The sequence below is a fragment of the Lepidochelys kempii genome, chromosome 1 (genome assembly GCF_965140285.1).
Source record: "Lepidochelys kempii isolate rLepKem1 chromosome 1, rLepKem1.hap1, whole genome shotgun sequence".
Lineage (NCBI taxonomy): Eukaryota > Metazoa > Chordata > Testudines > Cheloniidae > Lepidochelys > Lepidochelys kempii.
Genome location: NC_136380.1, coordinates 206,300,171 through 206,327,158, shown reverse-complemented (window position 1 = coordinate 206,327,158; position 26,988 = coordinate 206,300,171). Strand labels below are relative to the sequence as shown.

Sequence of the window (26,988 nt, the reverse complement as noted above, 5' to 3'; positions counted from 1 at the left end):
AGACTAAACAATCCCAGTTCCCTCAGCCTCTCCTCATAAGTCATGTGTTCCAGACCCCTAATCATTTTTGTTGCCCTTCGCTGGACTCTCTCCAAATTTCTCCACATCCTTCTTGTAGCGTGGGGCCCAAAACTGGACACAGTACTCCAGATGAGGCCTCAATGTTGAGCAGAGGGGAATGATCACGGCCCTCGATCTGCTCGCTATGCCCCTACTTATACATCCCAAAATGCCATTGGCCTTCTTGGCAACAAGGGCACACTGCTGACTCATATCCAGCTTCTTGTCCGTCACCCCTAGGTCCTTTTCCACAGAACTGCTTCCTAGCCATTCGGTTCCTAGTCTGTAGCTGTGCATTGCGTTCTTCGGTCCTAAGTGCAGGACCCTGCACTTATCCTTATTGAACCTCATCAGATTTCTTTTGGCCCAATCCTCCAATTTGTCTAGGTCCCTCTGTATCCTATCCCTGCCCTCCAGTATCTACCACTCCTCCCAGTTTAGTATCATCCGCAAATTTGCTGAGAGTGCAATCCACACCATCCTCCAGATCATTTATGAAGATATTGAACAAAACCGGCCCTGGGACCGACCCCTGGGGCACTCTACTTGACACCAGCTGCCAACTAGACATGGAGCCATTGATCACTACCCGTTGAGCCTGACAATCTAGCCAACTTTCTACCCACCTTATAGTGCATTCATCCAGCCCATACTTCTTTAACTTGCTGACAAGAATACTGTGGGAGACCGTGTCAAAAGCTTTGCTAAAGTCAAGAAACAATACATCCACTGCTTTCCCTTCATCCACAGAACCAGTAATCTCATCATAGAAGGAGATTAGATTAGTCAGGCATGACCTTCCCTTGGTGAATCCATGCTGGCTGTTCCTGATCACTTTCCTCTCATGCAAGTGCTTCAGGATTGATTCTTTGAGGACCTGCTCCATGATTTTTCCAGGGACTGAGGTGAGGCTGACTGGCCTGTAGTTCCCAGGATCCTCCTTCTTCCCTTTTTTAAAAGATTGGCACTACATTAGCCTTTTTCCAGTCATCCGGGACTTCCCCCGTTCCCGTTCGCCACGAGTTTTCAAAGATAATGGCCAATGGCTCTGCAATCACAGCCGCCAATTCCTTTAGCACTCTTGGATGCAACGAGTCCAGCCCCATGGACTTGTGCACGTCCAGCTTTTCTAAATAGTCCCTAACCACCTCTTTCTCCACAGAGGGCTGGCCATCTATTCCCCATGTTGTGATGCAGCAGTCTGGGAGCTGACCTTGTTAGTGAAGACAGAGGCAAAAAAAGCATTGAGGACATTAGCTTTTTCCACATCCTCTGTCACTAGGTTGCCTCCCTCATTCATTAAGGGGCCCACACTTTCCTTGGCTTTCTTCTTGTTGCTAACATACCTGAAGAAACCCTTCTTGTTACTCTTGACATCTCTCGCTAGCTGCAGCTCCAGATGCTATTTGGCCCTCCTGATTTCATTCCTACATGCCCGAGCAATATTTTTATACTCTTCCCTGGTCATATGTCCAAACTTCCACTTCTTGTAAGGTGTTTTTTTTATTATGTTTAAGATCTGCTAGGATTTCACCGTTAAGCCAAGCTGGTCGCCTGCCATATTTACTATTCTTTCGACACATCGGGATGGTTTGTCCCTGTAACCTCAACAGGGATTCCTTGAAATACAGCCAGCTCTCCTGGACTCCTTTCCTCTTCATGTTAGTCCCCCAGGGGATCCTACCCATCCATTCCCTGAGGGAGTCGAAGTCTGCTTTCCTGAAGTCCAGGGTCCATATCCTGCTGCTTACCTTTCTTCCCTGTGTCAGGATCCTGAACTCAACCAACTCATGGTCACTGCCTCCCAGATTCCCATCCACTTTTGCTTCCCGGTTTGTGAGCAGCAGGTCAAGAAAAGCTCCTCCCCTAGTTGGCTCCTCTAGCACTTGCACCAGGAAATTGTCCCCTACGCTTTCCGAAAACTTCCTGGATTGTCTATGCACCGCTGTATTGCTCTCCCAGTGGATATCAGGAAAATTAAAGTCACCCATGAGAACCAGAGCGTGCGATCTAATAGCTTCTGCGAGCTGCCGGAAGAAAGCCTCATCCACCTGGTCCGGTGGTCTATAGCAGACTCCCACCACTACATCACTCTTGTTGCTCACACTTCTAAACTTAATCCAGAGACACTCAGGTTTTTCTGCAGTTTCGTACCGGAGCTCTGAGCAGTCATACTGCTCCCTTACATACAGTGCTACTCCCCGACCTTTTCTGCCCTGCCTGTCCTTCCTGAACAGTTTATAACCATCCACGACAGTACTCCAGTCATGTGAGTTATCCCACCAAGTCTCTGTTATTCCAATCACATCATAATTCCTTGACATCACCAGGACCTCCAGTTCTCCCTGCTTGTTTCCAAGGCTTTGTGCCTTCGTATATAAGCACTCGAGAACCTGCTGATCGCCCCTCATTCTCAATATGAGGCAGGAGTACTCCCCTCACAGACATTCCTGCCTGTGCTTCCTCCCGGTATCCTGCTTTCCTACTTACCTCAGGGCTTTGGTCTCCTTCCCCTGGTGAACCTAGTTTAAAGCCCTCCTCACTAGGTTAGCCAGCTTGCTCGCAAAGATGCTCTTCCCTCTCTTTGTAAGGTGGAGCCCATCTCTGCCCAGCACTCCTCCTTCATGGAACACCATCCCATGGTCAAAGAATCCAAAGCCTTCTCTCCGACACCACCTGCGTAGCCATTCGTTGACTTCCACGATTCGACGGTCCCTACCCAGGCCTTTTCCTTACATGGGGAGGATGGACGAGAACACCACTTGCGCCTCAAACTCCTTTATCCTTCCCAGAGCCATGTAGTCCGCAGTGATCCACTCAAGGTCATTCTTGGCAGTATCATTGGTGCCCACGTGGAGAAGCAGGAAGGGGTAGCAATCCAAGGGCTTGATGAGTCTCGGCAGTCTCTCTGTCACATCGCAAATCTTAGCCCCCGGCAAGCAGCAGACTTCTCCCGGTCAGCGCGGCAGATAAATGACTCAGTCCCCCGGAGGAGAGAGTCCCCGACCACCACCACCTGCCTCCTTCTCTTGGGAGTGGTGGTCGTGGAACCCCCCCATCTCAGGACAGTGCATCTCATGCCTTCCAACCAGCGGAGTCTCCTTCTGCTTTCTCCCCCCAGACATATCATCTGGTCCACTCTCCGCAATGGTACCTGTGGAGAGAACATGAAAGCGGTTAGTTACCTGTGTCCGCGTTGCTGGAACCCGGACATTCCCCCTTCTTCTTCTGGAGGTCACATGTTGCCAAGCTTCTTCACTGGCCTCTTGGCTCCGCTGTGCAACCTGCTCTAAATCTTTAGAGCTTTGTGCCCGTAGAAGCATATCCTGACTTTTGTCCAGAAAATCCTTTGTTTCTTGTATGCAACGCAGGGTCGTTATCTGTTGCTCCAGACCTTCAATCTTCTCTTCCAATATGGAGACCAGCTTGCACTTTGTACAGACAAAGTCGCTTCTGTCCTGTAGAAGAAAGACAAACATGGCACATCCAGTGCAGGTCACAACAGCTGAACCCCCCCCCCCCCCCTTCCATATCACCTTCCTACTATGAGCTTCCTCAGAGAAGTTGGCAAGATGTAAGCCTCACTGGGCTCACTCCAGGCAAACTCCCAGGCAAACTCCTGCTGTGTGCCGCTCAGCTGGTTCGCCGCCGCTCTGGCTATTTTTAAACAGCCCTTCATATCAGCAGCTCAGTGATAGCATTGGCTACTTACATCACAGCAGCCCCCACAGTAGATTTGCCCACTCCAAATTGATTCCCAACTGACCGCTAGCTGTCTGGCGTTGCAAGCTTCCAGAGGGCTATCGCCACTTGCTTGTGAACTGTGAGGGCTGCTCTCATCTTAGTATTCTTGTGCTTCATGGCAGGGGAAAGCAAATCACAAAATTCCATGAAAGTGCCCTTATGCATGCAAAAGTTTTGTAGCCACTGGGAATTGTCCCAGACCTGCAACACTATGCAGTCCCAGCACTCTGTGCTTGTTTCCTGGGTCCAGAATTGGCGTTCCATGCCATGAACCTGCCCAGTTGACACCATGTTGTGCACATTGCAGGGGCCCGTACTTTGTGAGAATTCTATGTCCATGTGCCCATCACTCTTGTCACCGCGCTGCAGTCGCCTCCTCCTCGCCTGGTTTTGCTTTTCTTGCAGGTTATGGTTCTGCATATCCTGCTGGATAATGTGCGCAGTGTTTATAGTGCTCATAATTGCCGCGGTGATCTGAGTGGGCTCCATGTCCCGGTGCTATGGCATCTGCGCTGAAAAAAAAGGCATGAAACAATTGTCTGCCGTTGCTGACTGAGGGAGGGGCAACTGACAACATGGCTTACAGGGTTGGCTTACAAGGAATTAAAATCAACAAAGGGGGTGGCTTTGCATCAAGGAGAAACAGAATGGCCCCCCTCAAGGATAGAACTCAAAACCCTGGGTTTAGCAGGTCGTTGATTTTACAGTGGGAGGGAGGAGAAAAATAAATACAAAACAAATATGGTCTATTTCTTGTTTTGATCCACTTCATCTATCTTTATACATCTTGCTGGCAGAAGATGGTGCAGTATGATTGCTGGCCATCATAGTCTCCTGGCTGCTCATTATAAGACGGTGCAGTAGGACTGCCGGCAGGACTGAATTGCCATGAGACTAAACTTAAAAGGGAAATGACCTGGCTGAATCACTCCCATGTTTGCCCAGGCCCCTGACCGACCTCACTGAGGTCGGCTAAAAGAGCACCTTGGAGTACGGCGACGATGGCTACCAGTCATACTGCACTGTCTGCTGCCAAAAGGCAATGAGCTGCTGCTGTGTAGCAGTGCAGTACTGTGTCTGCCAGCATGCATGAGACATACAGTGAGCTGAGCGGGCTCCATGCTTGCTGTGGTATGGCGTCTGCACAGGTAACCCAGGAAAAAAGGCACAAAATGCTTGTCTGCCATTGCTTTCACGGAGGGAGGGAGGGAAGGGGGTGCCTGACTATATGTATCCAGAACCACCCGTGTCAATGTTCCTCCCCCACTCTGAACTCTAGGGTACAGATGTGGGGACCTGCATGAAAACCTCGTAAGCTTACTTTTACCAGCTTAGGTTAAAACTTCCCCAAGGTACAAATTAATTTTATCTTTTGTCCTCGGAATAACCACTGCCACCACCAAACTCTAACTGGATTTACTGGGAAATGTAGTTTGGACACGTCTTTCCCCCCAAAATCCTCCCAACCCTTGCACCCCACTTCCTGGGAATGGTGAGGATTTTTACCAAACCTATTTGCATAGGTGACCACAGACCCAAATACTTGGATCTGAGAACAATGAAAAAGCATTCAGTTTTCTTACAAGAAGACTTAATAGAAATAGAAGTAAATAGGAGTAAAGGAATCACCCCTGTAAAATCCCTGTAAAATCAGGATGGTAGGTACCTTACATGGTAATTAGATTCAAAACACAGAGAATCCCTCTAGGCAAAACCTTAAGTTACAAAAAAGACACACAGACAGAAATAGTCATTCTATTCAGCACAATTCTTTTCTCAGCCATTTAAAGAAATCATAATCTAACACATACCTAGCTAGATGACTTACTAAAAGTTCTAAGACTCCATTCCTGTTCTATCCCCAGCAAAGCAGCATACCGACAGAGAGACACAGACCCTTTGTTTCTCTCCCTCCTCCCAGCTTTTGAAAGTATCTTGTCTCCTCATTGGTCATTTTGGTCAGGTGCCAGCAAGGTTACCTTTAGCTCTTAACCCTTTACAGGTGAGAGGATTTTTCCTCTGGCCAGGAGGGATTTTAAAGGGGTTTACCCTTCCCTTTATATTTATGACAATCCGCGACAATGTTTTTGCCCCATCAGGCGTTGGGATTTCTACCCAGAATTCAAATGGACTCAAATGGGCTGCAGGAACTGTGGGATAGCTACCCACAGTGCAACGCTCCTGAAGTCGACTGTTGCCATGGTACTGCGGACACACTCTGCCAACTAAATGCCAACTAAATGCACTTAGAGCATTTTTATGGGGACACACACAATTGACTGTGTAAAAACGCTTTCTACAAAACCAACTTCTATAAATTTGAAGTAATTTCGTAGTGTAGACATAGCCTTAGAAGCTGAAGTGCTTAAGTGAAGAGGCTATTAAACCAAGGGGAAATTTTCTCTTGTTAGCATAGTTCATCCACCTCCCCAAGAGGCAGTAGCTATGTCGATGGGAGAAGCCATCCTGTCGGCATAGCTCTGTCTACATGGGGGAGTTAGATTGGTATAACTACATCGCTCATGGTGTGGATTTTTCATACCCCTGAGCAACGTAGTTATACCGATATAGGTCTGTAGTGTAGACGTGGCCTGAAATTGGAGACTATGGGTTTCCAGTATCAAAACCCTTTCAGCTATATTCATGTAAATATATCAAAGTGACAGAAGCCCAGAAAAGGAGTGGGGGGGAAGACAACTCACAAACAATAGACGTGCTTTAGTTTTGTGTCCATGTGACAGGTGTGACTCACCACTGTGACGCCCTCTGCTGGATGTCCCAGGACTACAGCATCCTCTTCATGATGCAGCCCTCCGGCTGTGCTGTGCTCTGTGCTCCCCACTCAGGACCAGCTCTAGGCACCAGCAAAGCAAGCACATACCTGGGGCAGAATAATTCCAGGGGTGGCATTCTGGACTTTTTTTTTTTTTTGCTTGGGCAGTTGTGCTCTCAGAGCTTGGAGCAGAAAAAACCTAAAGCTAGCCCTTTCCCCACTTCTGTGGGAATGGCAGTCCACTGTCCAGCCACTTCCCCAGTGGTGAGTTGGGGCCAGGGGGACCTGCACCCACTCACTATTCCAGGTCCTGACCCCAGGACCCTGTAGATGGCAGCCACATGCTGCATTCCCCCTCCAACCCCTTAGTCTACTTCCCTGGGCCACTTCCCGGCAGCCCCAGCACCTTCTCCGCCCATGTCTCAGGGCCTCAGTATGCCAGCAGTCAGCTCACTCTCACTCCCCTGATCCTGCCCAGCACTGCTCTGTCAAAGGGCTAGCTCCTGCAAGGCAACCACTTTTCCCACTACAGGGAGTGACTGAAGCAGCTAGCTCTGCAGCCCTTCTTATATGGGCCAGCCCAGCCCCGATTGGCTGCTTCTTGCAGCCCCTCTCTAATTGGCTGCCTCCTGCGCAGACTCCCTAGGGCTCTATTAACCCCCTATGGGGTAGTGTGGGGCACATGACCCATCACAGTCCCCGTCAGAAGACACAGATACCTGCACATAAACCTGACTCACTGTTGTTAACCTGACACATTGCAGCATTAGTTCAAAAATTGGGGATTGGTCCTGCTTTGAGCAGGGGGTTGGACTAGATGACCTCCTGGGGTCTCTTCCAGCCCTGATATTCTATGATTCAACGCCAACTTGGAGGAAGGGCACCACCTGCTGCTACCACCACTACCACCACTTCGTGCAACACTCTGGGGCTTCTCATTGGTGTGACAGCCCTGTTTTGTGTAGGAGAGCTGACAAGATGGCTGTCTGAGCTTCCTGATTGGAGCCGAGTGCAACAGTGAACTGCAAGTGTCAGTGCACCAGCCCTAATTATTGCTGTGGAGTGATGTGATTTGCACTGCAACACTGGCCATTGCATAGCAAGGGCGTCAGAGCCTTCCCAAAAGGGGGCGGGGCAGGTGCCCCCACCCAGGAGGCCCCGTTCTCCTCTTCCCCCCCCTGAGGCCCTGCCTCTTCCCCAGAGGTCCCGCCCCTGGCCAAGCCAGAAGCTGGGGTGGGGCCAAAAGCAGAACCCTGCCCAAGGCAGGTGGAGGGACCCAGGATCCCCACAGCTGCCCACATGGCTCTCCCCGACCTGGCTCTGGCCGTGGGAGGGGCCTCGGAGCCACCATCCAGCCATGATAAGAGACTTGCAGCCAGCTGTGGAGAGCTGCGATGCAGCCCCTCCACCTGCCTGCAGTGGGAGGGGTCTACCAAGAGCAGCCCCTGGCCCTGGGCCCCAACTCAGGGCAGGCGGAGGGACCCAGGCTCCCCACAGCTGCCTGCGCGGCTCGTCCCAAGGCCGGGCTGTGGCTCTGAGGTCCCCCTCCCAGGCCAGAGGCAGGTTGGGAAGAGCTGCGCAGGCAGCTGTGGGGAGCTGGCATGAAGTCGCAGACCTTCCACCTCCACCTGCCCTGGGCTGGGCAAGGACATGGGCTGCTCTCAGCCCCTCTTCATTGCAGGCAGGTGGAGGGTTTGCATGGCCCACACCAGCTGCTGGCCTGGCCGGGGGGCTGGGGCTGCTGTGGGGAAAAGTGGATGGGACAGGCCTGTCCACTTTCAAAAAGTGGGAGGGCTATGGTCCCTGCCCCACCCCTGTTCCACGCCACTGTCACATGGAGTTCTGCTGCTGAGGGCTGCCATGTTGGACTTATCATTGGGGCCTTAAAGAAGCCATCATCTCCTGTTCGCCTGGCAGCTTTCTGAAACTTGATTGATGCTCCTTGCTTTCCTGGGCTTTCATGAAAGGAAGCAGTGTGATTTCCAAGAGTTCTAATTAGAGGAAGGAGAGCAAATGAGATGGCTGTTGTCTTTTGGCAATACTCACATCAGCACTTTATTGCATGCTAATGAGTGCTAATTGTCCTTGGTGACCAGCTTTCATGGAAACAGCACTGAATCCATTTGCATAATAGTGTGAAAGTGTTTTTGAGAGGCTAGGACCTTGGAAAGTTTGAAGAATCCTCTTCCCTTGCAAAGGGGCAGCAGTGCACTGGAACGCAAAGCCTGCTTTGAACTTTGATTCCTGGACAAAGGCTCTGATTCCCTGCCAGCTCTCCACGTTGTTCCTGAAGCAGAGCTCTCGCTAGATCTCTGGGCTTCCACACTTTTTTTTTTTTAACCCAAAGCTCCCTTTTAGATTCATGGATTCTAAGGGATCATTGTGATAAGCTAGTCTGACCTCCTGTGTAGCACAGAACTCCCCCAAAATAATTCCGAGAACAGGTATTTTGGAAAAACATTCAATTTGATTTAAAAATAGTCAGTGATGGAGAATCCCTCACACCTGGCTGGATGGGTATATGGGTGCCCCTTCCCCCATTCCCCCCCAGCCCTGCATCCTGTGTGAGAGGAGTTCCTTTGTTGAGAATTTCTCAGATACTATTTTGTATTCAGTTGCTAACAAACAGCATGGCCCATATGTGCCGCTGCGGGCAGGGCTTGCTTGGGCCGGGGAAGTGTACAGAGAGCCTCCCCGGCTTTCTGCACTGTCAGTCAGATTCCCTGTGCTAGAGAGAATCCCAGATGCCTGGAGAGTTCAGGGATGGTGCAGCTCTGCACAGGTCCCTGTGCAGGGCAGGGAGCAAAGCATACAACTTGGCCCTCTTTGGGGATTGTGAGGCTCACCTTGTTGGAAGAAATTTGGTCTTAGAATAAAGATGTGAGCATATGGGATTCAGACTGCAACTTTTGCTTTCCTTGCTGATAGACGCTCATGGCCGTCTGTTATTAGGTGTGCAAGACTACTGGGGTGACCCCTTCGGGGGACGTCACAGGGTTAACTTATTTCCATTCTAAAGAGCTTGGCCCTGTCACTTGGGACAGGCCCTACTCTGCTAGTGGCCCAACTTGTACCCCAACCAGGGAAATCCCAACCATCTGTGCAGGAACTCCATGAGCTTCTTTAGAGGTTCCTATGAACTTCTTCATGGTGAGGCGGGATGGGGTTTGCCTCTCTGTGGAAGAAACAGGGGCTTTGGCCTCCAGATCAAACAGATCTTCTGAGATATTAAAGTATTGGTGTCTGGGAGATCTGGTAAGGACCAGTGCCACCCATGCGGCAGTCCTGTATTTGCACCAGCTCCAGAGTCCCCTGCCTGCTTTCTCTGGCTCCCTCTCTGTCCACGTGCCTCCACTGACCTTCTCATGGGCAGGGAGAAATCCACACTCAGTGGGAGAATGCCCAGGCATGATCTGGGCTATTAATATTACATGGATTGTTTGCCATGGGTGTGCCTATCTCTCTGTAGTTCTCTGTGTCCTGATACCATGTCTGTGGGCTCTGGCACACTGTGCATTGGTTAGATTAAATCCAAATCAAACTTTTTCTGCAACAATATCCCTTTTTCTTTGTTCAACCTGTCATCTGTGCACTGGTTTATAAAATTCTACATTGATTTATATAAAAAACCCTCAGTGACTGACCCTGGGATATATAAGTGGGAATTGCTGCAGTGATCTGAAGTCAAAGTAACAATGGTTTGGGTACTCTGATCTATCTTGTCAGCCAGGTAAGCTTGCCATTGTCATAGACAGTCCCTTACACCAAAAAATCACAACAGTATTCAGGTTACTCCCAGTCCCAAAGGGCTAGTCACTTACCCAATGTCAGTTGTGTCTTAGATTTCTCCCCAAAGACAATGCTTGTAGCTGATCCTATAACTATCTAAAGATTTATTTTATTGGAGAAGGAAATGAGTTATTTACAAGATTAAAGGAGGTAAACATAGATACACACAAATGAGTTCCAATCTTAAGTTTAAAAAAGTAATAGAAGATTCTGCAATAAGCAAGTTCTCTATGTCCTTTAGGGCTAACCCAGGCCAAGCACTGGGGATCTTTTGCTTATGTTCAAATCCTTGCCCCTTAGATTTGAAGCAGTGTAAAAGATGCATTTCTTCCTTGTCAGGAAGGGCTTTTTATTCCTTGCCCTCTTCTGCTTTGAGTTGTCAATTCAGCTGTTGGCAGCAATTTGCTTGTACAGCTCCTCTTCGTGGGGTGCGGGTGGGGGGGCAATCAACAAAATCTTTTGTTCTCTGATGTTTCACAATGGTTCGTCTGGTGCTGATGGGCCTCCCTTGGTTGGGCAGAAGATACCAGTTTCCAACAGGAGATGTTATTTCACACTTGCTAATGCTTCTCTCCTGTCTGGTGATTTACAGTTAACAGAGAAAACCTCTTACATATTACCTTATACATGGGCGGCGGGTATCATAGGCATGGGAAGGCTCTGCCTTCCCAAACAGCCTGATGTGTCCCCACCCATGCTCAGGCCCCATCCTGCCTTCTGTAAGGCTGTTCCCTTTGTGCCAGAGGCTGGGGCAGGCAGGCTGGGGGCTGCGGTGCACCCGTGGGGCATGCCACGCCATCCATCCTCCAGGCGTTGGGGCTGCGCTGCCTACCTGTCTGTCCACCCAGCGCTGGGGCTAGAGCTGGCAGTTCAGCCTGGAGGCAGCTTCAGGGGAGAGGGGGCCGGCCTGCCAGGGGTCAGACTGGGCAGCGTAGCCTGGGGAGGCTGGGGCCGTGCTGTCCGGCACTCGGGGGCTGGGGCCGCCCTGCCTGGTGTGGGAGGGGGCGGAGCTGGGGGCACTAGCCTGGGACAGGGGACAGTGGCCACAGTGGGGGCTGGGCTCCGGTGGGCATGGAAGGGGCGTGGCCTTGGGCAGAAGAGGCAGGGCCGGGCTAGCCAGGGGTTCACCCACTGCCCATGACCTTATATCATGGGATACAGATGTTATAAGTGAGATTAATGCATGCAGCAACTCACACACATTTCTTAAAAGCTTAACACATTCTTATAATTCTAATACCATTTTTAACAATACTAACCCACAGGTGAGCCAGACGGCTTCCAGCTATGTAATGGTCTGTATTCAGTTGAGACTGAGGGGTCTTGGCATGAGCTGACACCTGGTCTGCTACATCACAGCTGGATTCTTGAAAGAGCAGAATTGTGTTGGTATTTGAATGGGATATCTCAGAAGGAAAAAAATTCTGTGTCAGATTGTGGCAGGGGTGCTGCTACAGAAGCCCTTAATCAGCTCCTTCCATTCCTGCCCCAATCAGGGAGACTGAATTAGGGTTGGGGAAACTGCCCTATGTTTGCCTAGTAACTGACCACACCTGCCAGCCTCATTAGCAGGAGCTAGCTATAAGGCTGGAAGGAAGTGAGAGAAAGGGACTAAGAGTGGGAGGTCAGGTTCAGAGGGAGTAGGAGCCTCCTAGTCTGTTGCTGGCCAGACCTGTGGTAGGCCAAGCAGTTGTAAAGCCTGTATATAGTTGGAAACTGGGGGTGGGAAACTGATCATGAATAAAGAACATGGGTGTTGCACCAGACTGAAGTGTCCCTGATTAATGGAGGAGAGGGGCCAACGGCTTGAATCTGGAGGGGTGCTGTGGGTACCTCGTTGCACACATGTACAATTTTTGTCCATAAGCCTTTTAATAATAGGCTCAAATAGGACAACTACTGAAACAGTAGCTTCTCTTTTCACTTAAGAGGTAGCCCTCCTGCTTTTTGGATGCAGAGGTGTGGGGCTTAGTTCCATGCTGGAATGGATACCTCACAAATACAGATAATCCTGTGTAGATGTTTTAATTTACTGGGAGCCAGATTCTCAGATGATGTGAATCAGAATCTACACCAATTACACTAGCTGAGAACCTGCTCTTAGGTTCTGTGGCAATATGAGCCTTGATCATCTAAAATAAAACGTAATAATCGTAAGTCAAATCATGAGACCCTTTTTCAGTTTTCACCCAGTTCTTCCTTACACATTGAAGTCCATAAGAGTTTTGCATGAGGAAGGATCCCAGAATCTGGCCATATTTCTGACCAAAGGGAATTAATTTTTATATCGGGGAAGCTAGCAGTGCAGTGGAGAAAACAAAGGAACGTCATGAAGGAAAGGCCATCTATATGCCAATGAACCTGATTTGCATTTAGGTTACAGTTGTGAAGATACATCGCTGTTAAACAGCAGCTAGAAGAAAAGTCTGAATTTTGCACTCACCTCATCTATTGTTATGAGCAAATAAATAATGATCTGCCACCCTTCTGTCCCTCTTCTACAACTGCTAACTGCACTGGACTCATTTCTGGTTGTGCAGCGGAAGCCAATTAAAAATGTTGCCCATGCTAATTGAATAAGGATGCTTGAATAGAAGTATGACCTCATATCTAAAATGGTAATGAGGGCTGTTAAAACCCCACAATAAAGAATTAAAGAGGAAATAGAAGCTAAGGTGATGAGGAGAACCATTGCAGAGTGACATGATGTAATACCCGGCAGCCAGAGCGCTGCGAGAGAGAAAAAATTTAGAGATGTTAGACTTTTAATCCTACTTAATAAATAGACTGGTCCAGTGTCGATAGCTAAACTGTCACTCAGACTCCCATTCAGCAAAGCACTTACGCATATTCATAGGTCCATAGATTTCAGAGCCAGAAGGGACCATTGTGATCATCTAGTCTGACCCCCTGTACAACACAAGCCATAGAACTTCCCCCAAATAATTCCCAGAGCAGATCTTTTGGTAAAACATCCAATCTCAATTTAAAAATTGTCAGTGATGGAGAATCCACCACAACCCTGGGTAATTGTTCCAATGGCTAATTAATCTCTGCTTAATTTTACGCTTTATTTCCAGACTGAAATTATGTTTAATTTAAGCATGCAAGTAATCTCTTCCCTGTTAAATAAAGCACTTAAGACCATACTTAAATTGCATTAAATTTCAGGTGATTGTGTTGCTGCTTGTGTTATTCCTTTGTTTATTTAATGAATTTGTTATTTGCTGGAATGAGATGAATCCCCAAGAAGTCAGCTGCAGCCCCCATGGAAGGATCCAGTATATGGGCCTCCGAAGAAGGGCTCTTTCTGGTGTGCTTGTTCAAGCCACTGGTAAGACCTCATTTGGAATACGGTGTACAATTCTAGTCACCCATGTTTGAATTTAAATTGGAACAGTTGCAGAGAAGAGTTACTAGGGTAATCGGGGGAATGGAGGGCCTGTCTTATGAGAGGAGACTGGAAGAGTTTGGCTTGTTTAGACTAGCAAAAAGAAGGCAAAGGGGGTATGATTTCTCTCTAGAAGTACAGTAGGGGTAAATACCATGGAGGGTGAGGTGCTCTTTAAGTTAACTGACAATGTTGGCACCGAAAAAATGGCTATACGCTGGCCACGAACAAATTTAGACAGGAAATGTAAAGGTTTCTAACAGAGGGGTGGAGTTGTGGGAGCAAACAACATAATTCATTTTAAGAAGAGCTGGACAAATTTGTGAGAGCAGTTGTATGCCAGGGTTGCTTGTGATGGTGGGGGGACAGGCCCAACAACCCAGGGCTCACGTCCGGTTCATGGCCCTGTGCCCCTAAGTGTCATGCTTCAGGGGTCCAGCTGTTTTTCCCCAATGTATTCTGAGAGGGCAAGTTTTAAATATATTCTTCCTCAGAAGGATCAGGGATGACGATGGCTGGAGATGGGACACTGGGCAGGGCAGCCAGGGCTCTGGGATGGCACAGAGTATTCGCTTTCTCTATTCTCAAGCTCATGCTTGGCTGACTGGTTCTTGCTCACATGCTCAGGGTCTAACCGATCGCCATATGTGGAGTCAGGAAGGAATTTTCCCCCAGATCAGACTAGCAGTGACCTTGGGGGGTTTTCACCTTCCTCTGCATTCTGTGGGTATAGGTCTCTTGCAGGATTATCTGAGTATATCTGACTGAATCATTTCCCTGCCATTTCAGGGGCCTCAAGCACTGGTGCACCTTGCTCCCTCCTATTTTGTACCTGGAGCCCGTAATAATCTAGTCTCGTATGGATCTTATTTTCTTTGGTCTCATTTCCATTGTTGGGTTTAGTGGTAGGTGCTGGGTGGCGTTGTGACAGATTTTCGTTACCAGTCTGCCTGGGACCACAGTTGATCAGGCTGGGGCCACAGGATCTTTTTGGGGAGGAGATGACGAGGCACACCAAGTGTCTAAATTTAAAAGCTTTATTAATAAAATAATAAAATAACAACAGAGTGTTGGGAACGCTCCCACGTCACTCAGTGGAAGAAAGAAAGCGTTAATGCCCCAAGCCCTAACTCACTTTCATACTCACAACCAAGTCTGTGTGTAATGTCAGAAGAAGGGGGGTGGGAGGTGGATGGGAGTGCTGTCCTGGGCCCAGGCCGTCCAAGGATCTGCTGTGCTCTCCGAGTTGCTCCAGCTCTCAGGAGGGTTTTAAGTCCTGGACTCCTTGGGGGGACGGGGAGGGGACAGGCGGGGAGGTAGTCCACTCAGGGACCTCTGCTTCTGGTGCTCTTTGTGCCAGTCCAAACCGGCTTGCTGTGGCCTCCTCGGTTTCCCAAAACATCCCGGCTCCGGAGACTTTGTTTTCCCTTCTATTGGCCTTCGCTTTCGCCATCTCATTTGCTCTCACTGTTCTCGCTGCTATCTCTGCAGCTCTGCTCAACTTAGTTCTCCTCTTCTCACGGCTGGGCAGCTGCTGATTTCTCGTCAAGCCTGTGACCTTGGGCCGGGGCCAGCGTCTTATCTTCACATGGAGCTAGCTGAAGTGTTGAGTTAACCCGTTCTCTGCTCTTCTTCTTTCTCCCCCCCGGCCTCTCGTATTCTGCAAAGGAAACTTCCACTCTCCACTCACACATCTTTGACCCTCCCCAAAATGCTTTGCGATGCTTGCAACAGTGTTAGCCACATACAGTGCTGATCTGCCTTCCCTGGAGACTCCCTGAGGGATGGGGGGCCATTGGGGTGTGACAGCGTTGGTGGCCTGTGATACACTGGACGTCAGCCCAGATGACCTAGTAGTCCCTTCTGGCCTTCAACTCCATGACTCTGTTCTTTCCTTCCTGCACCAGAATGAAATCCTGCAGGGGATTCCCCTCTTGCAAGTGCTCTGGCGGCGCAGCATCCCCAGCCCCAGAGGCCCAGGCAGTGTGGCTGGAGCACCTCCAGGTCCTGTGTGGCCAGCCTCAGAATGCCGGACGGTGCGGTCTGAGTGCCAGGTGGGCAGCACGGCCCCAGCACCAGCCACCCCCAGTCCCTGCGGGAGGCAGGCCAGCCAGCCTGGGCCAGCCAGGGCAGAGCGCTGGGAACTACAGGAGGGGGCCTGGCCTGGGGGCGGAGTGTGGGCGGGGCCACGCTAGGCTGTTTAGGGAGGCACAGCCTCTCCCTGCCTATGATACCCTCCAGCCATGTGGACAGCCTTCTAAAGTTCTGCAGCCCTGCTAAATTCCCCACTTCCCCCTTGCTCAGAAATACTCCTGGCTACGAATGATTTAATAACTTCTAGACAATCAGTCCTTTGGGGCTGTGTCTTGGCATGAGCTTGTGCAGTACCCAGCATCAAGGGGCCCCAATCCTGATATGGGCCTCAGGGCACTATTGTGATATAAGTGTTAAATACTAATCATTTAAACCATATGGACCCTAGAGACGGTGCATTTTACTCCATGTGCCATCTCAAATAACTGGCGCCTGTAATCATTGCTGTTCATTTCAGTTACAGGGTTAATGGCCTTCTCTGTGGCCCACAGGCGCTGTCTTCATTGCGGACCTACAGCAGTTTGGGGAGTGGGGAGAAGCTGGGGCTGTATCCATACAACAGTGGAGGAGGCTGCCACCTGGTGATGAAACAGTAAGATTGTCATGTTATTTGAAGAGGATCAATACAGCTGATTTATGCAGACCGGTATAGACAGCTAACAAGAGACTTGGCCTTGGCTGGGTGTGGGGAGGTGGAGGTTTGCACACGTACGGTGTGGGTTCCTGCTGTGACAGAGAATGCTTGTTAAATGGTTGCCACCACACAACTGTGGTTATGTGTAACAGTGTCACTGGCTGAAAGCCGCCTGGCACACCTCAGACATGGGGGAAATGAGATGAATTTCAAGGTTGCTATTGACAGGTTTCCGCATAGCAGCCCTGTTAGTCTGTATCCGCAAAAACAACAGGAGTACTTGTGGCACCTTAGAGACTAATAAATGTATTAGAGCACAAGCTTTTGTGAGCTACAGCTCACTTCATCAGTTCTGCGGAAAAGGACCTAGCGGTGACAGTGAACGAGAAGCTGGATATGAGTCAGCAGTGTGCCCTTGTTGCCAAGAAGGCCAATGGCATTTTGGGATGTATAAGTAGGGGCATAGCGAGCAGATCGAGGGATGTGATCCTTCCCCTCTATTCGACATTGGTGAGGCCTCATCTGGAGTACTGTGTCCAGTTTTGGGCCCCACACTTCAAGAAGGATGTGGATAAATTGGAGAGAGTCCAGCGAAGGGCAACAAAAATGATTAGGGGACTGGAACACATGAGTTATGAGGAGAGGCTGAGGGAGCTGGGCTTGTTTAGCCTGCAGAAGAGAAGAATGAGGGGGGATTTGATAGCTGCTTTCAACTACCTGAAAGGGGGTTCCAAAGAGGATGGCTCTAGACTGTTCTCAATGGTAGCAGATGACAGAACGAGGAGTAATGGTCTCAAGTTGCAGTGGGGGAGGTTTAGATTGGATATTAGGAAAAACTTTTTCACTAAGAGGGTGGTGAAACACTGGAATGCGTTACCTAGGGAGGTGGTAGAATCTCCTTCCTTAGAGGTTTTTAAGGTCAGGCTTGACAAAGCCCTGGCTGGGATGATTTAACTGGGAATTGGTCCTGCTTTGAGCAGGGGGTTGGACTAGATGACCTTCTGGGGTCCCTTCCAACCCTGATATTCTATGATTCTATGATTCTATGATTCTATGCACAGAATGGAACATATAGTAAGATATATATATATATATATATACACACACACATTCAGATAAGTTGGAAGTTACCATACAAACTGTGAGAAGCTAATTAGTTAAGATGAACTATTATCAGCAGGAGAAAAAAAAACAACTTTTGTAGTGATAATCAAGACAATTGACAAGAAGGTGTGAGGATACTTAATTTAAGGAAATAGATTCAATATGTGTAATGACCCAGCCACTCCCAGTCTCTATTCAAACCCAAGTTAATGGTATCTAGTTTGCATATTAATTCAAGCTCAGCAGTTTCTCCTTGGAGTCTGTTTTTGAAGCTTTTCTGTTGCAAACTTGCCACCCTTAAATCTTTTACTGAGTGGCCAGAGAGGTTGAAGTGTTCTCCTACCGGTTTTTGAATGTTATGATTCCTGATGTCAGATTTGTGTCCATTTATTCTTTTGTGTAGAGACTGTCTGATTTGGCCAATGTACATGGCAGAGGGGCACTGCTGGCACATGATGGCATATATCACATTGGTAGATGTGCAGGTGAATGAGCCCCTGATGGCGTGGGCTAATGTGATGAGGTCCTATGATGGTGTCACTTGAATAAATATGTGGACAGAGTTGGCATTGGGCTTTGTTGCAAGGATAGGTTCCTGGGTCAGTGTTTTTGTTGTGTGGTTACTGGTGAATATTTGCTTCAGGTTGGGGGGCTGTCTGTAAGCAATGACTGGTCTGTCTCCCAAGATCTGTGAGAGTGAGGGATCATTTTTCAGGGTAGGTTGTAAATCTTTGATGATGCGCTGGAGAGGTTTTTGTTGGGGGCTGAAGGTGACGGCTAGTGGCGTTCTTTGTTATTTTGTTTGTTGGGCCTGTCCTGTAGTAGATGACTTCTGGGTATTCTTCTGGCTCTGTCAATCTGTATTTTCACTTCAGCAGGTGGGTATTGTAGTTTTAAGAATGCTTGATAGAGATCTTGTAGGTGTTTGTCTCTGTCTGAGGGGTTGGAGCAAATGCGGTTGTATCTTAGAGCTTGGCTGTAGACAGTGGATCGTGTGGTGTGTCCTGGATGGAAGCTGGAGGCATGTAGGTAAGTATAGCGGTCAGTAGGTTTCCGATATAGGGTGGTGTTTATGTGACCATCGCTTATTAGCACAGTAGTGTCCAGGAAATGGACTGATTGTGTGGATTGGTCTAGGCTGAGGTTGATGGTGGGATGGAAATTGTTGAAATCATGGTGGAATTCCTCAAGGGCTTCTTTTCCATGGGTCCAGATGATGAAGATGCCATCAATGTAGCGCAAGTAGAGTAGGGGCATTAGGGGACGAGAGCCGAGGAAGTGTTGTTCTAAGTCAGCCATAAAAATGTTGGCATACTGTGGGGCCATGTGAGTACTCATAGCAGTGCCGCTGCCTTGAAGGTATATATTGTCCCCAAATGTGAAATAGTTGTGGGTGAGGACAAAGTCACAAAGTTCAGCCACCAGGTTTGCCTTGACATTATCGGGGATACTGTTCCTGACGGCTTGTAGTCCATCTTTGTGTGGAATGTTGGTGTAGAGGGCTTCTACATCCATAGTGGCCAGGATGGTGTTATCAGGAAGATCACCAATGGATTGTAGTTTCCTCAGGAAGTCAGTGGTGTCTCAAAGATAGCTGGGAGTGCTGGTAGCATAGGGCCTGAGAAGAGAGTCCACATAGCCAGACAATCCTGCTGTCAGGGTGCCAATGCCTGAGATGATGGGGTGTCCAGGATTTCCAGGTTTATGGATCTTGGGTAGCAGACAGAATACCCCTGGTCGGGGTTCTAGGCATGTGTCTGCACAGATCTGTTTCTGTGCTTTTTCAGGGAGTTTCTTGAGCAGATGGTGTAGTTTCTTTTGGTAATCCTCAGTGGGATCAGAGGATAATGGCCTGTAGAATGTGGAGTTAGAGAGCTGCCTAGGAGCCTCTTGTTCATATTCCAACTTATTCATGATGACGACAGCACCTCCTTTGTCAGCCTTTTTGATTATAATGACAGAGTTGTTCCTGAGGCTGTTGATGGCGTTGTGTTCAGCACGGCTGAGGTTATGGGGCAAGTGATGCTGCTTTTCCACAATTTCAGCCCGTGCACGTCGACGGAAGCACTCTATGTAGAAGTTCAGTCTGTTGTTTTGACCTTCAGGAGGAGTCCAAACAGAATCCTTTTTGTAGTCTTCGTGGGAAGGATTCTGTGGGTTAGTATTTTTACAAAATCTAGACAAGCGATTTACAACACAAATTTCAGAGTAACAGCCGTGTTAGTCTGTATTCACAAAAAGAAAAGGAGTACTTGTGGCACCTTAGAGACTAACCAATTTATTTGAGCATGAGCTTTTGTGAGCTACAGCTCACTTCATCGGATGCATACTGTGGAAACTGCCAGTTTCCACGGTATGCATCCGATGAAGTGAGCTGTAGCTCACAAAAGCTCATGCTCAAATAAATTGGTTGTCTCTAAGGTGCCACAAGTACTCCTTTTCTTTATACAACACAAACTTTGCTTCTCTACAAAGCAAAAAGGACACTAAACTATCTAAACTACTACATGCCACAAGGAACCACAACAGTGGTTCCCTTAACCCATCCAGCAATATTGTTAATCTTTCCAGCTATACTCTTAGCTCAGCAGAAGAGTCTGTCCTATCTCGGGGCCTCTCCTTTTGTCCCTCCGGGCCCACGAGCATGATACAGTTCTGTGGTGACCTAGAATCCTACTTTCAACGTCTCCGACTCAAACAATATTTTCAACACATCTCTGAACAACATACTAACCCACAGAATCTGACATCAGGAATCATAACATTCAAAAACCGGTAGGAGAACACTTCAACCTCTCTGGCCACTCAGTAAAAGATTTAAGGGTGGCAAGTTTGCAACAGAAAAGCTTCAAAAACAGACTCCAAGGAGAAACTGCTGAGCTTGAATTAATATGCAAACTAGATACCATTAACTTGGGTTTGAATAGAGACTGGGAGTGGCTGGGTCATTACACACATTGAATCTATTTCCTTAAGTTAAGTATCCTCACACCTTCTTGTCAACTGTCTTGATTATCACTACAAAAGTTGTTTTTTTTTCTCCTGCTGATAATAGCTCATCTTAACTAATTAGCCTCTCACAGTTTGTATGGCAACTTCCAACTTATCTGTATGTGTATATATATATATATCTTACTATATGTTCCATTCTGTGCATCCGATGAAGTGAGCTGTAGCTCACAAAAGCTTGTGCTCTAATAAATTTGTTCGTCTAAGGTGCCACAAGTCCTCCTGTTCTTTTTAAGGTTGTTATTGTCACTGGAAAAACGTGAGCTGCTGGAGGAACTTGGCCCAGTGTTGGCCTCCCTTCCACTGCAGGACTGACTGCTTTCCCGCTGCCCAGAAAACAGGGCTGAATGAAGACTAAGGATGTGCTATGGAGCCTGGATTCAACTGCTCTGACTTGTGTGACAGCTACTCCAGTTGGAACAGCCAGGCACGGAGGCAGAGGACCCTGCGGGATCTCTGCACGATAACGATTGTACGTACCAAGATGGGGACTGGGCTGCTCTGACCTTGAATGCCAGGTTCTACGCAGAGGAATGAGTTTGGGGGCGGCCTCTGAGGAGGAGGAGCACATTAGAAAACTTCCTAGGGGAAACTTCTCCCCACTGGGAGTAAGGACTCTTGGTTTGTGGAGCAGTCTCCCAAGGGAAAGGAAGGAAACCCCAATACTTACGGTCTTTAAAACTTGTCTGGGTAAAAGCTTGGCGGGTAGAGTGTAAGGAATCAGCCTGGGGAAACAGCCAAGGAATTTGAAAGAATCTTTCCCAGTGAGCTAATGTGAGTGTGGAACAGAAATGACGTTCCGTCCCCTTGACCTCCCACCTTCCCTGGAACTTCAAAGTGCCTGTCAAATATTAATAAAGAGGGATTTAATTAAAAGCCAAAGCCCATAATAGATTGTACCACCCCTCCCCTGCCCCGTAAGTCATTGAGCTCTTGGGGATGACACAGGAATGGTCTTAGTTGGCTAAGTCTATTTTGATATAATTTTGGAAGAAGAATGTAAGCCACTGTTGCCAGTCTGGAGCTGCTGTCTGTGTGCCTGTCAGCGTTCACGTGGGCCCAGCTGGGCATGAATGCCACTTGGCCTTCTACTGAACCCCGTGCTAGCCCCCACGCTGACCCTTAATTAGAAGATTAAAGCTCTTTGGCTCCCCTAGCTCTGGCTGCTTTATTACAACTAATATTCCCCTGTCTGGGCCATGAGTTATACTCCACTCACCTGCCACTGAAATGCTCTCCCAGAGTTCAGAGCTCTGGGACCTCCAACAGAGCCAGGATTGTTTTTGGTGTGTGTGTGGAGGAGAGGAACAGCAGTGCTAGGCTTCCCCAGCTGGTTCCTGAGATAGAGTTTGCAGCCATGCTTCAGTCAGGGGCTGCTCAAGACAATCTGCTGCCCTAGGCAGAACATCACTATGACCTCCACCCCCACTACTCCCTTATAGCAGCATGCTCCTCCATAAACAGGCTGCTCTGGAAGGACCCCCACTGGGCTCCACCAACCCTAAGGGCCAGCAGCCCTGCCCAGCCCCACCCTGCATTAGGGATCTAGCCCCAAGAGCACTCGCAGTGTATGGCTCCATCTGTTCCCCATCTCCATTCAGCTCTGGTCCCCCATCTCGAGTGTACCCCTCTGGGTGTCAATCCAAAATGCCAGGGGAGCTGCACCAGATGGGGGGGGAAGCCATCCTGATGTGAGGCTGGGGGGGAGGGTAGCTATTCAATACATGGGTGGAACAATGGGGGATAATACAGAGGGACTGGAGTCTGGACAGGGGGTGGGGATGGGGGCCAGGACATGGGACAGATGGGGTGGGGTTCAGGACATACCAGGGGGACAAAAGGGCTAGGGGAGTAGGACACAGAGGGAAGATGGGGGGCTAGGAAAACAGGGCCAGGGAGTAGATCATGGGGCAGATAGCGTGGGGGATAGGTCACGGGGCAGATGGGGCAGGATACTAGAGAATGGGGCGAGTGGCTTGGAGGGGAGCATCCCAGGACAGATAGGGTTGGGAGGGCGGCAGGGCACAGTGGGACAGGACCCTGGGGAAGGGGAATGACTGAGGGGGCAGACCTCAAGGCATCAGGGGCAGATGAGGTGGAAGGTAGATGTGGGGGCAGAACCTTGGGAGAGTAGATGGGCTAGGATAGGGGGAGAGATGGGGCCAGGAAGGCTAGGACAGAGGGGATTAGGACGTGGGGTGAAGTAGGGGACAGCTGGGGAGTGGGTAGTATGGGGGGAGGGACAAGGGACAGATGGGGGACATGGGGTGTCACATACCTGATTGCCTCCTGCCCTGGAGGGCCCCTCATCCTCGAGCTTGCCTGGGGAGAGACCAGCAGCAGCTCACAGCCAGGCCCAGCTACTGCTGGGCTGGGCCCTCCAGCTGTGTGCTCCATGCCAGGGCTTCTGCACAGTCATTAATGCACTTTGATCTAGTCCCTGTTTCAGAGAGGAGGAGATCAAAGTGCATTAAGAAACTGTTAACGCGCATCTGCAGGGTCTGCATGGACAGTTAGTCTGGGTGGGGTAGATTCACACCCCAGCTTGCCATGCACTAATTAAGATTTTGGTCTACACTAACACTTTTGTCGGTAAAACTTTTTTTGGTCAGGGGTGTGAAATAAACACACACACACCCCCGTCTGACATAAGTTTCACCGACAACAGCACTGGTGTGGACAGAGCTATGTTGGGCGGGAGACACTCTCCTGCCCACAGATCTACTGCCACTCCTTGGAGGTGGTTTAATTATGCTGGTGGGAGAGTTCTCTCCCATTGGCATAGAGCGGCTACCTGGGAGACAGTACAGCGGCGCAGCTGCAGTGGTAAAACTCTGCTGTTGTAAGGTCTGTAGTGTAGACACAGCCAAAGTGTTCATTTAGAAATCTGCCACCCTAGGCAGCTGCCCAGCTTGCCTGTGTCCAGAGTGGCCTCTGGGCTTCAGGCATAGCCCAGAGGGGAAAGGGGATGACTCATGGATGGACTGATGGCAGCTCTCCATCAGCAACAAACCACTCTGTGAAGTACAGTAACATCAGGAGGTGGGTGCTACCAGCATCTTTCATCCCTACATTATTGATACAAGTCACTTTTCACCATGCTGCTGGAACAAAGCTGTCCTAAAGCTGGTGCAAAAGGCCATGGGAGGATCATGCCAGTGTAGGGGGGTCTGTCAGTAGCATCAAGCCTGTGTCATGGCTACTCTGCCCTCCTCTCCTCGTCCCTGCAGCCAGTGTGGAGGGCAAGGACTGAGTGCCATGGCCTCCCACTGATCCCTAGCTGCTATATCAGCCTCTTGGGGCCTCTGACAGCTGGCACAAATTAGAGCAGCTTTCAGACTGCTCTGATTTGTGTAGGGGGACCAGCTTTGTACACAGCTGGCCTAGGATCAGGAGAGCGCAATGGTGACATAAAGTCAATTTTGATCTTCCTGTGTGCTCCTGTGCTGTAGCCAGGGATTGGGGCCAAAGTGCAGCTATGGCCCAGAAAGTGACTATGTGAAGCTTCTCAGTTCACAGATCTGTCCCCTGGATATTTTTTTAATAGTAAATGCTGGTTTTATTGCTCCAAGCCAGTGTTTACTCCTGTTAGCCCTAGGAGGCAGAATGGACTGCAGCTATGGAGGAGTGACCTGAGCATGTCTGCCTTGTGTATAATTGGGTGGCTAAGGTCTCAGCAAAAAATGTTTATTTCTAGTGATGCTGAAAGAGGTAGAAAAAGCCAAGCCTCATTCTCAGATCCCTGGGGGAGAGTTTGTGACAGCAGCAGCTGGAAAAATAGTCTTCTGCCTTGCAAACTAAGCACATGCGATCTGGAATCTGGGACCCTCCCCATGCTATTTTTGGAGTCTTTTTCAAGGTGCGATTCTACTCTCAGAAGTGACCCTGTAAAAATGTTATTCTGGGCTCCATGTTTGTCTCCTGATGTCTCCAGATCAAATGTGCCCAGTTTCAAAATAAAAGGATTTTTGTTCTAACCACAAATAAACTCAGGGACCTGAGAGTCAAGCTGGGCTCTTTCCTTCTCACGTGTTATCCCCAGGAATGAAGATTCTACAGGTTATATAGGGTTCTTAGTTACATCTCTGCACTCCTGTTGCCTTCAATGAGTTTGCACATGTGTAACTAACAGGAATTTAATAAACAAGTCTGCTGGCAATGCACAAGAAGGTATAGCTTCAGCTCCCTTTCTTTGCTGTGTCCTGGTTTTCATTGTTCCCCTGGTATCTTTTAGAGGAGAACTGAAGTGTCATTTCAATAAATGTAAAAACTGTTTTAAGATCTCAGTAACAGACTATACGTATGATATACACAAATAACTCCATTTAAGGAATGCTGATTGGGACTGTAACTTTTCATCTAACATAGAGGGTTGCTTTTGTTTTGTTTTAAAGTGGGGTCAGTTTACACATTTAAAATAAGGATATTTTAATGATTTGTTTTTCAAATTGCAATCAGATTTTTTTTTAATTTAAACTTCCTTGTATGTAATATTGAGAAGCACCAGCCAATGGAGCTATAGCCAGTGTAGCATCACTGTTCAAACTGAGGCCAAGTCTACACTACACGCTTACATCAGTATAACTGCGTCGCTCCGGGATGTGAAAAATCCACCCTCTTGAGAAACACAGTTATACCGACCTCACCCCTGGTGTTGACAGCGCTATGCCGACGGGAGAGCTTCCATAGCTACCACCTCTCGCAAAGCTGGATTAAGTACCCTGATGGGAGAAGCTCTCCCGCCGGCGTAGTAGTGTCTCCACTAAAGTGCTACAGCAGCACAGCTGCACCGGTGCAGCGCTGTAGGTGTAGACAAGCCCCCTGCAGTACAGAAAGGGAGAAACAGCATCAATGGTGAAAAGTCCATTCGTTTCCTCCTGATAAGTGACAGTGTCATTTGTCACACGCCACTAGAGAGAAGCAGTGTTTCTATGTGCTTTTTAACTGGACAGTTACTAGTAATAGTCCTTTGTGCTGGGCTGGCACTTCTCATATTCAAAGCACTTTACGAAGCCTTGCCTGGGAGCACAAGAGAGAAAAGTAGGAAGCCTCCCTCTTGCCCTGTGCCCCACGTGCAGGGCCCAAGTGCAGTTGCACTCCCTCTAATCTCCTGAGCTCAGAGACTGCTCCCAGCTGGTGCCCCGTGGGGCACAAGAGGAGGGGAGGCCAGGGCCTTTCCTTCTTTTGTGACTGCACAGTTCTTCCTGGCTCCCCTGCTCCCCATCCAAAGCACACCAAGGCCCAGTAGTCACAATCTGGCCATAGCTAGTCAAGCTTCACAATCCTGCTCCTCCTTCCCATGTCCTCAGAAGTTACCCTGATTGGCTTGTTTGGCTTTTGGTTTTTTAGGCACCCACCCAGCCAATACTCATCCCCATCTCTTTGTCCTTCCTGCCTTCTCCAGCCCCCTGGTAGCACCCCTCTCCCTGCTTGAAAAGCACTATAACCTGATCCCCTCCCACTGCCATTCCCGGCCTGATGGGCACTCCTCACTGCTATCCTCTGCCACCTCCTCTGGTTCCCATCAGTTCCTTGTCTGAACCTTAAGGAGTTGAGATCCTAACTCACCTCTTCTGCTCCCCAGTGTGTCCTGACTCGGCAGTTTGCTGAGGAACTGGAGAAGATGAGGTGTGTAGCATCTGCATGCTGGGGAATCAGGGCAGGGGTTTTCCCACAACAGTTTAGGTGGGTCAGAACTGGACTTGCTCCTTGCAATGGGTAGCCCTCCTTTGTGACCCAGCTAGTGCCACCAAACCCTCAAGGCTGGTTTTCAGCTGTTCTCCCTCCAAGAACTGCTGGTCAGGGTGTGGGATGAAGCCTGGGTGTGTACGGGGGTATTTGTGGGTAACCCTTTTGAAAAAGCATTCACCTTCCCCTGCAACTTCTCTGCACCTGCTGGCAGCTCTGCTCGTGATGAAATCAACCCGCTTGATTACACAATAGGGGCATGGTGAAAGCCTGGCTCCCCTTGGACGCCTGGCTGTGTGCATCATACTTCTAGAAGGCCTGGCTGGCAGAAAGGTGCAGTGTCTTGCCCCCTTGTGGTGGTGCTGGGGGCTAAGGGAACATGAAGCCCTTCTCCTATGATACATTGGACTCCTCTGAAAGATAGTGGAGAAAATGAAAGATTGGTCACATTGGCCCAAGGCATCTGTACAGGTTCTAATATTGGGCCATGGAGGCAGAGGACTTGGTGAAGGGAAAGATGAGTTCAGATGTGAATGGGATTTCCCTCCATTACTGTATTTAATCACAAACTGAGTGTGCAAGTTCAGTGGATGGTGAAAGGCGGCAGACCTCAGTTGGGGAGGGGTGAAAAGTGCCAGACTGAGAGACTTGCAGAGTGAAGTCTGTATCCATACAGCAGGCAGCAGCAGGGCAGGCAAGCGG

At 49.1% G+C, this 26,988-nt stretch overlaps 1 protein-coding gene and 1 long non-coding RNA gene across 8 annotated transcripts in view; one reads left to right on the top strand and one right to left on the bottom strand.

The window, feature by feature from the left end:
• Positions 1 to 26,988, top strand: part of GPR156 (G protein-coupled receptor 156) — a 66,879-nt gene that overhangs the window by 13,323 nt on the left and 26,568 nt on the right. For 3 of the 7 annotated variants that reach the window (XM_078848389.1, XM_078848379.1, XM_073309502.1), the window contains exons 2-3: positions 16,309 to 16,443; positions 20,835 to 21,070. In XM_078848389.1, the coding sequence (XP_078704515.1) occupies positions 20,966 to 21,070 (105 nt within the window). In that variant the 5' untranslated portion in view covers positions 16,309 to 16,443; positions 20,835 to 20,965. Of the gene's footprint in view, positions 1 to 15,668; positions 15,812 to 16,308; positions 16,444 to 20,834; positions 21,071 to 26,988 lie in introns of those variants that run through there. The other 4 variants (XM_078848376.1, XM_078848369.1, XM_078848375.1 and 1 more) reach the window with 4 other exon arrangements.
• On the bottom strand, positions 14,610 to 23,003 carry LOC140897172 (uncharacterized). The gene is made up of 3 exons (XR_012154690.2): positions 22,877 to 23,003; positions 21,269 to 21,439; positions 14,610 to 16,429 (listed from the first exon to the last, which is right to left on the bottom strand). It is a non-coding gene; the product is annotated as an uncharacterized LOC140897172 (long non-coding RNA).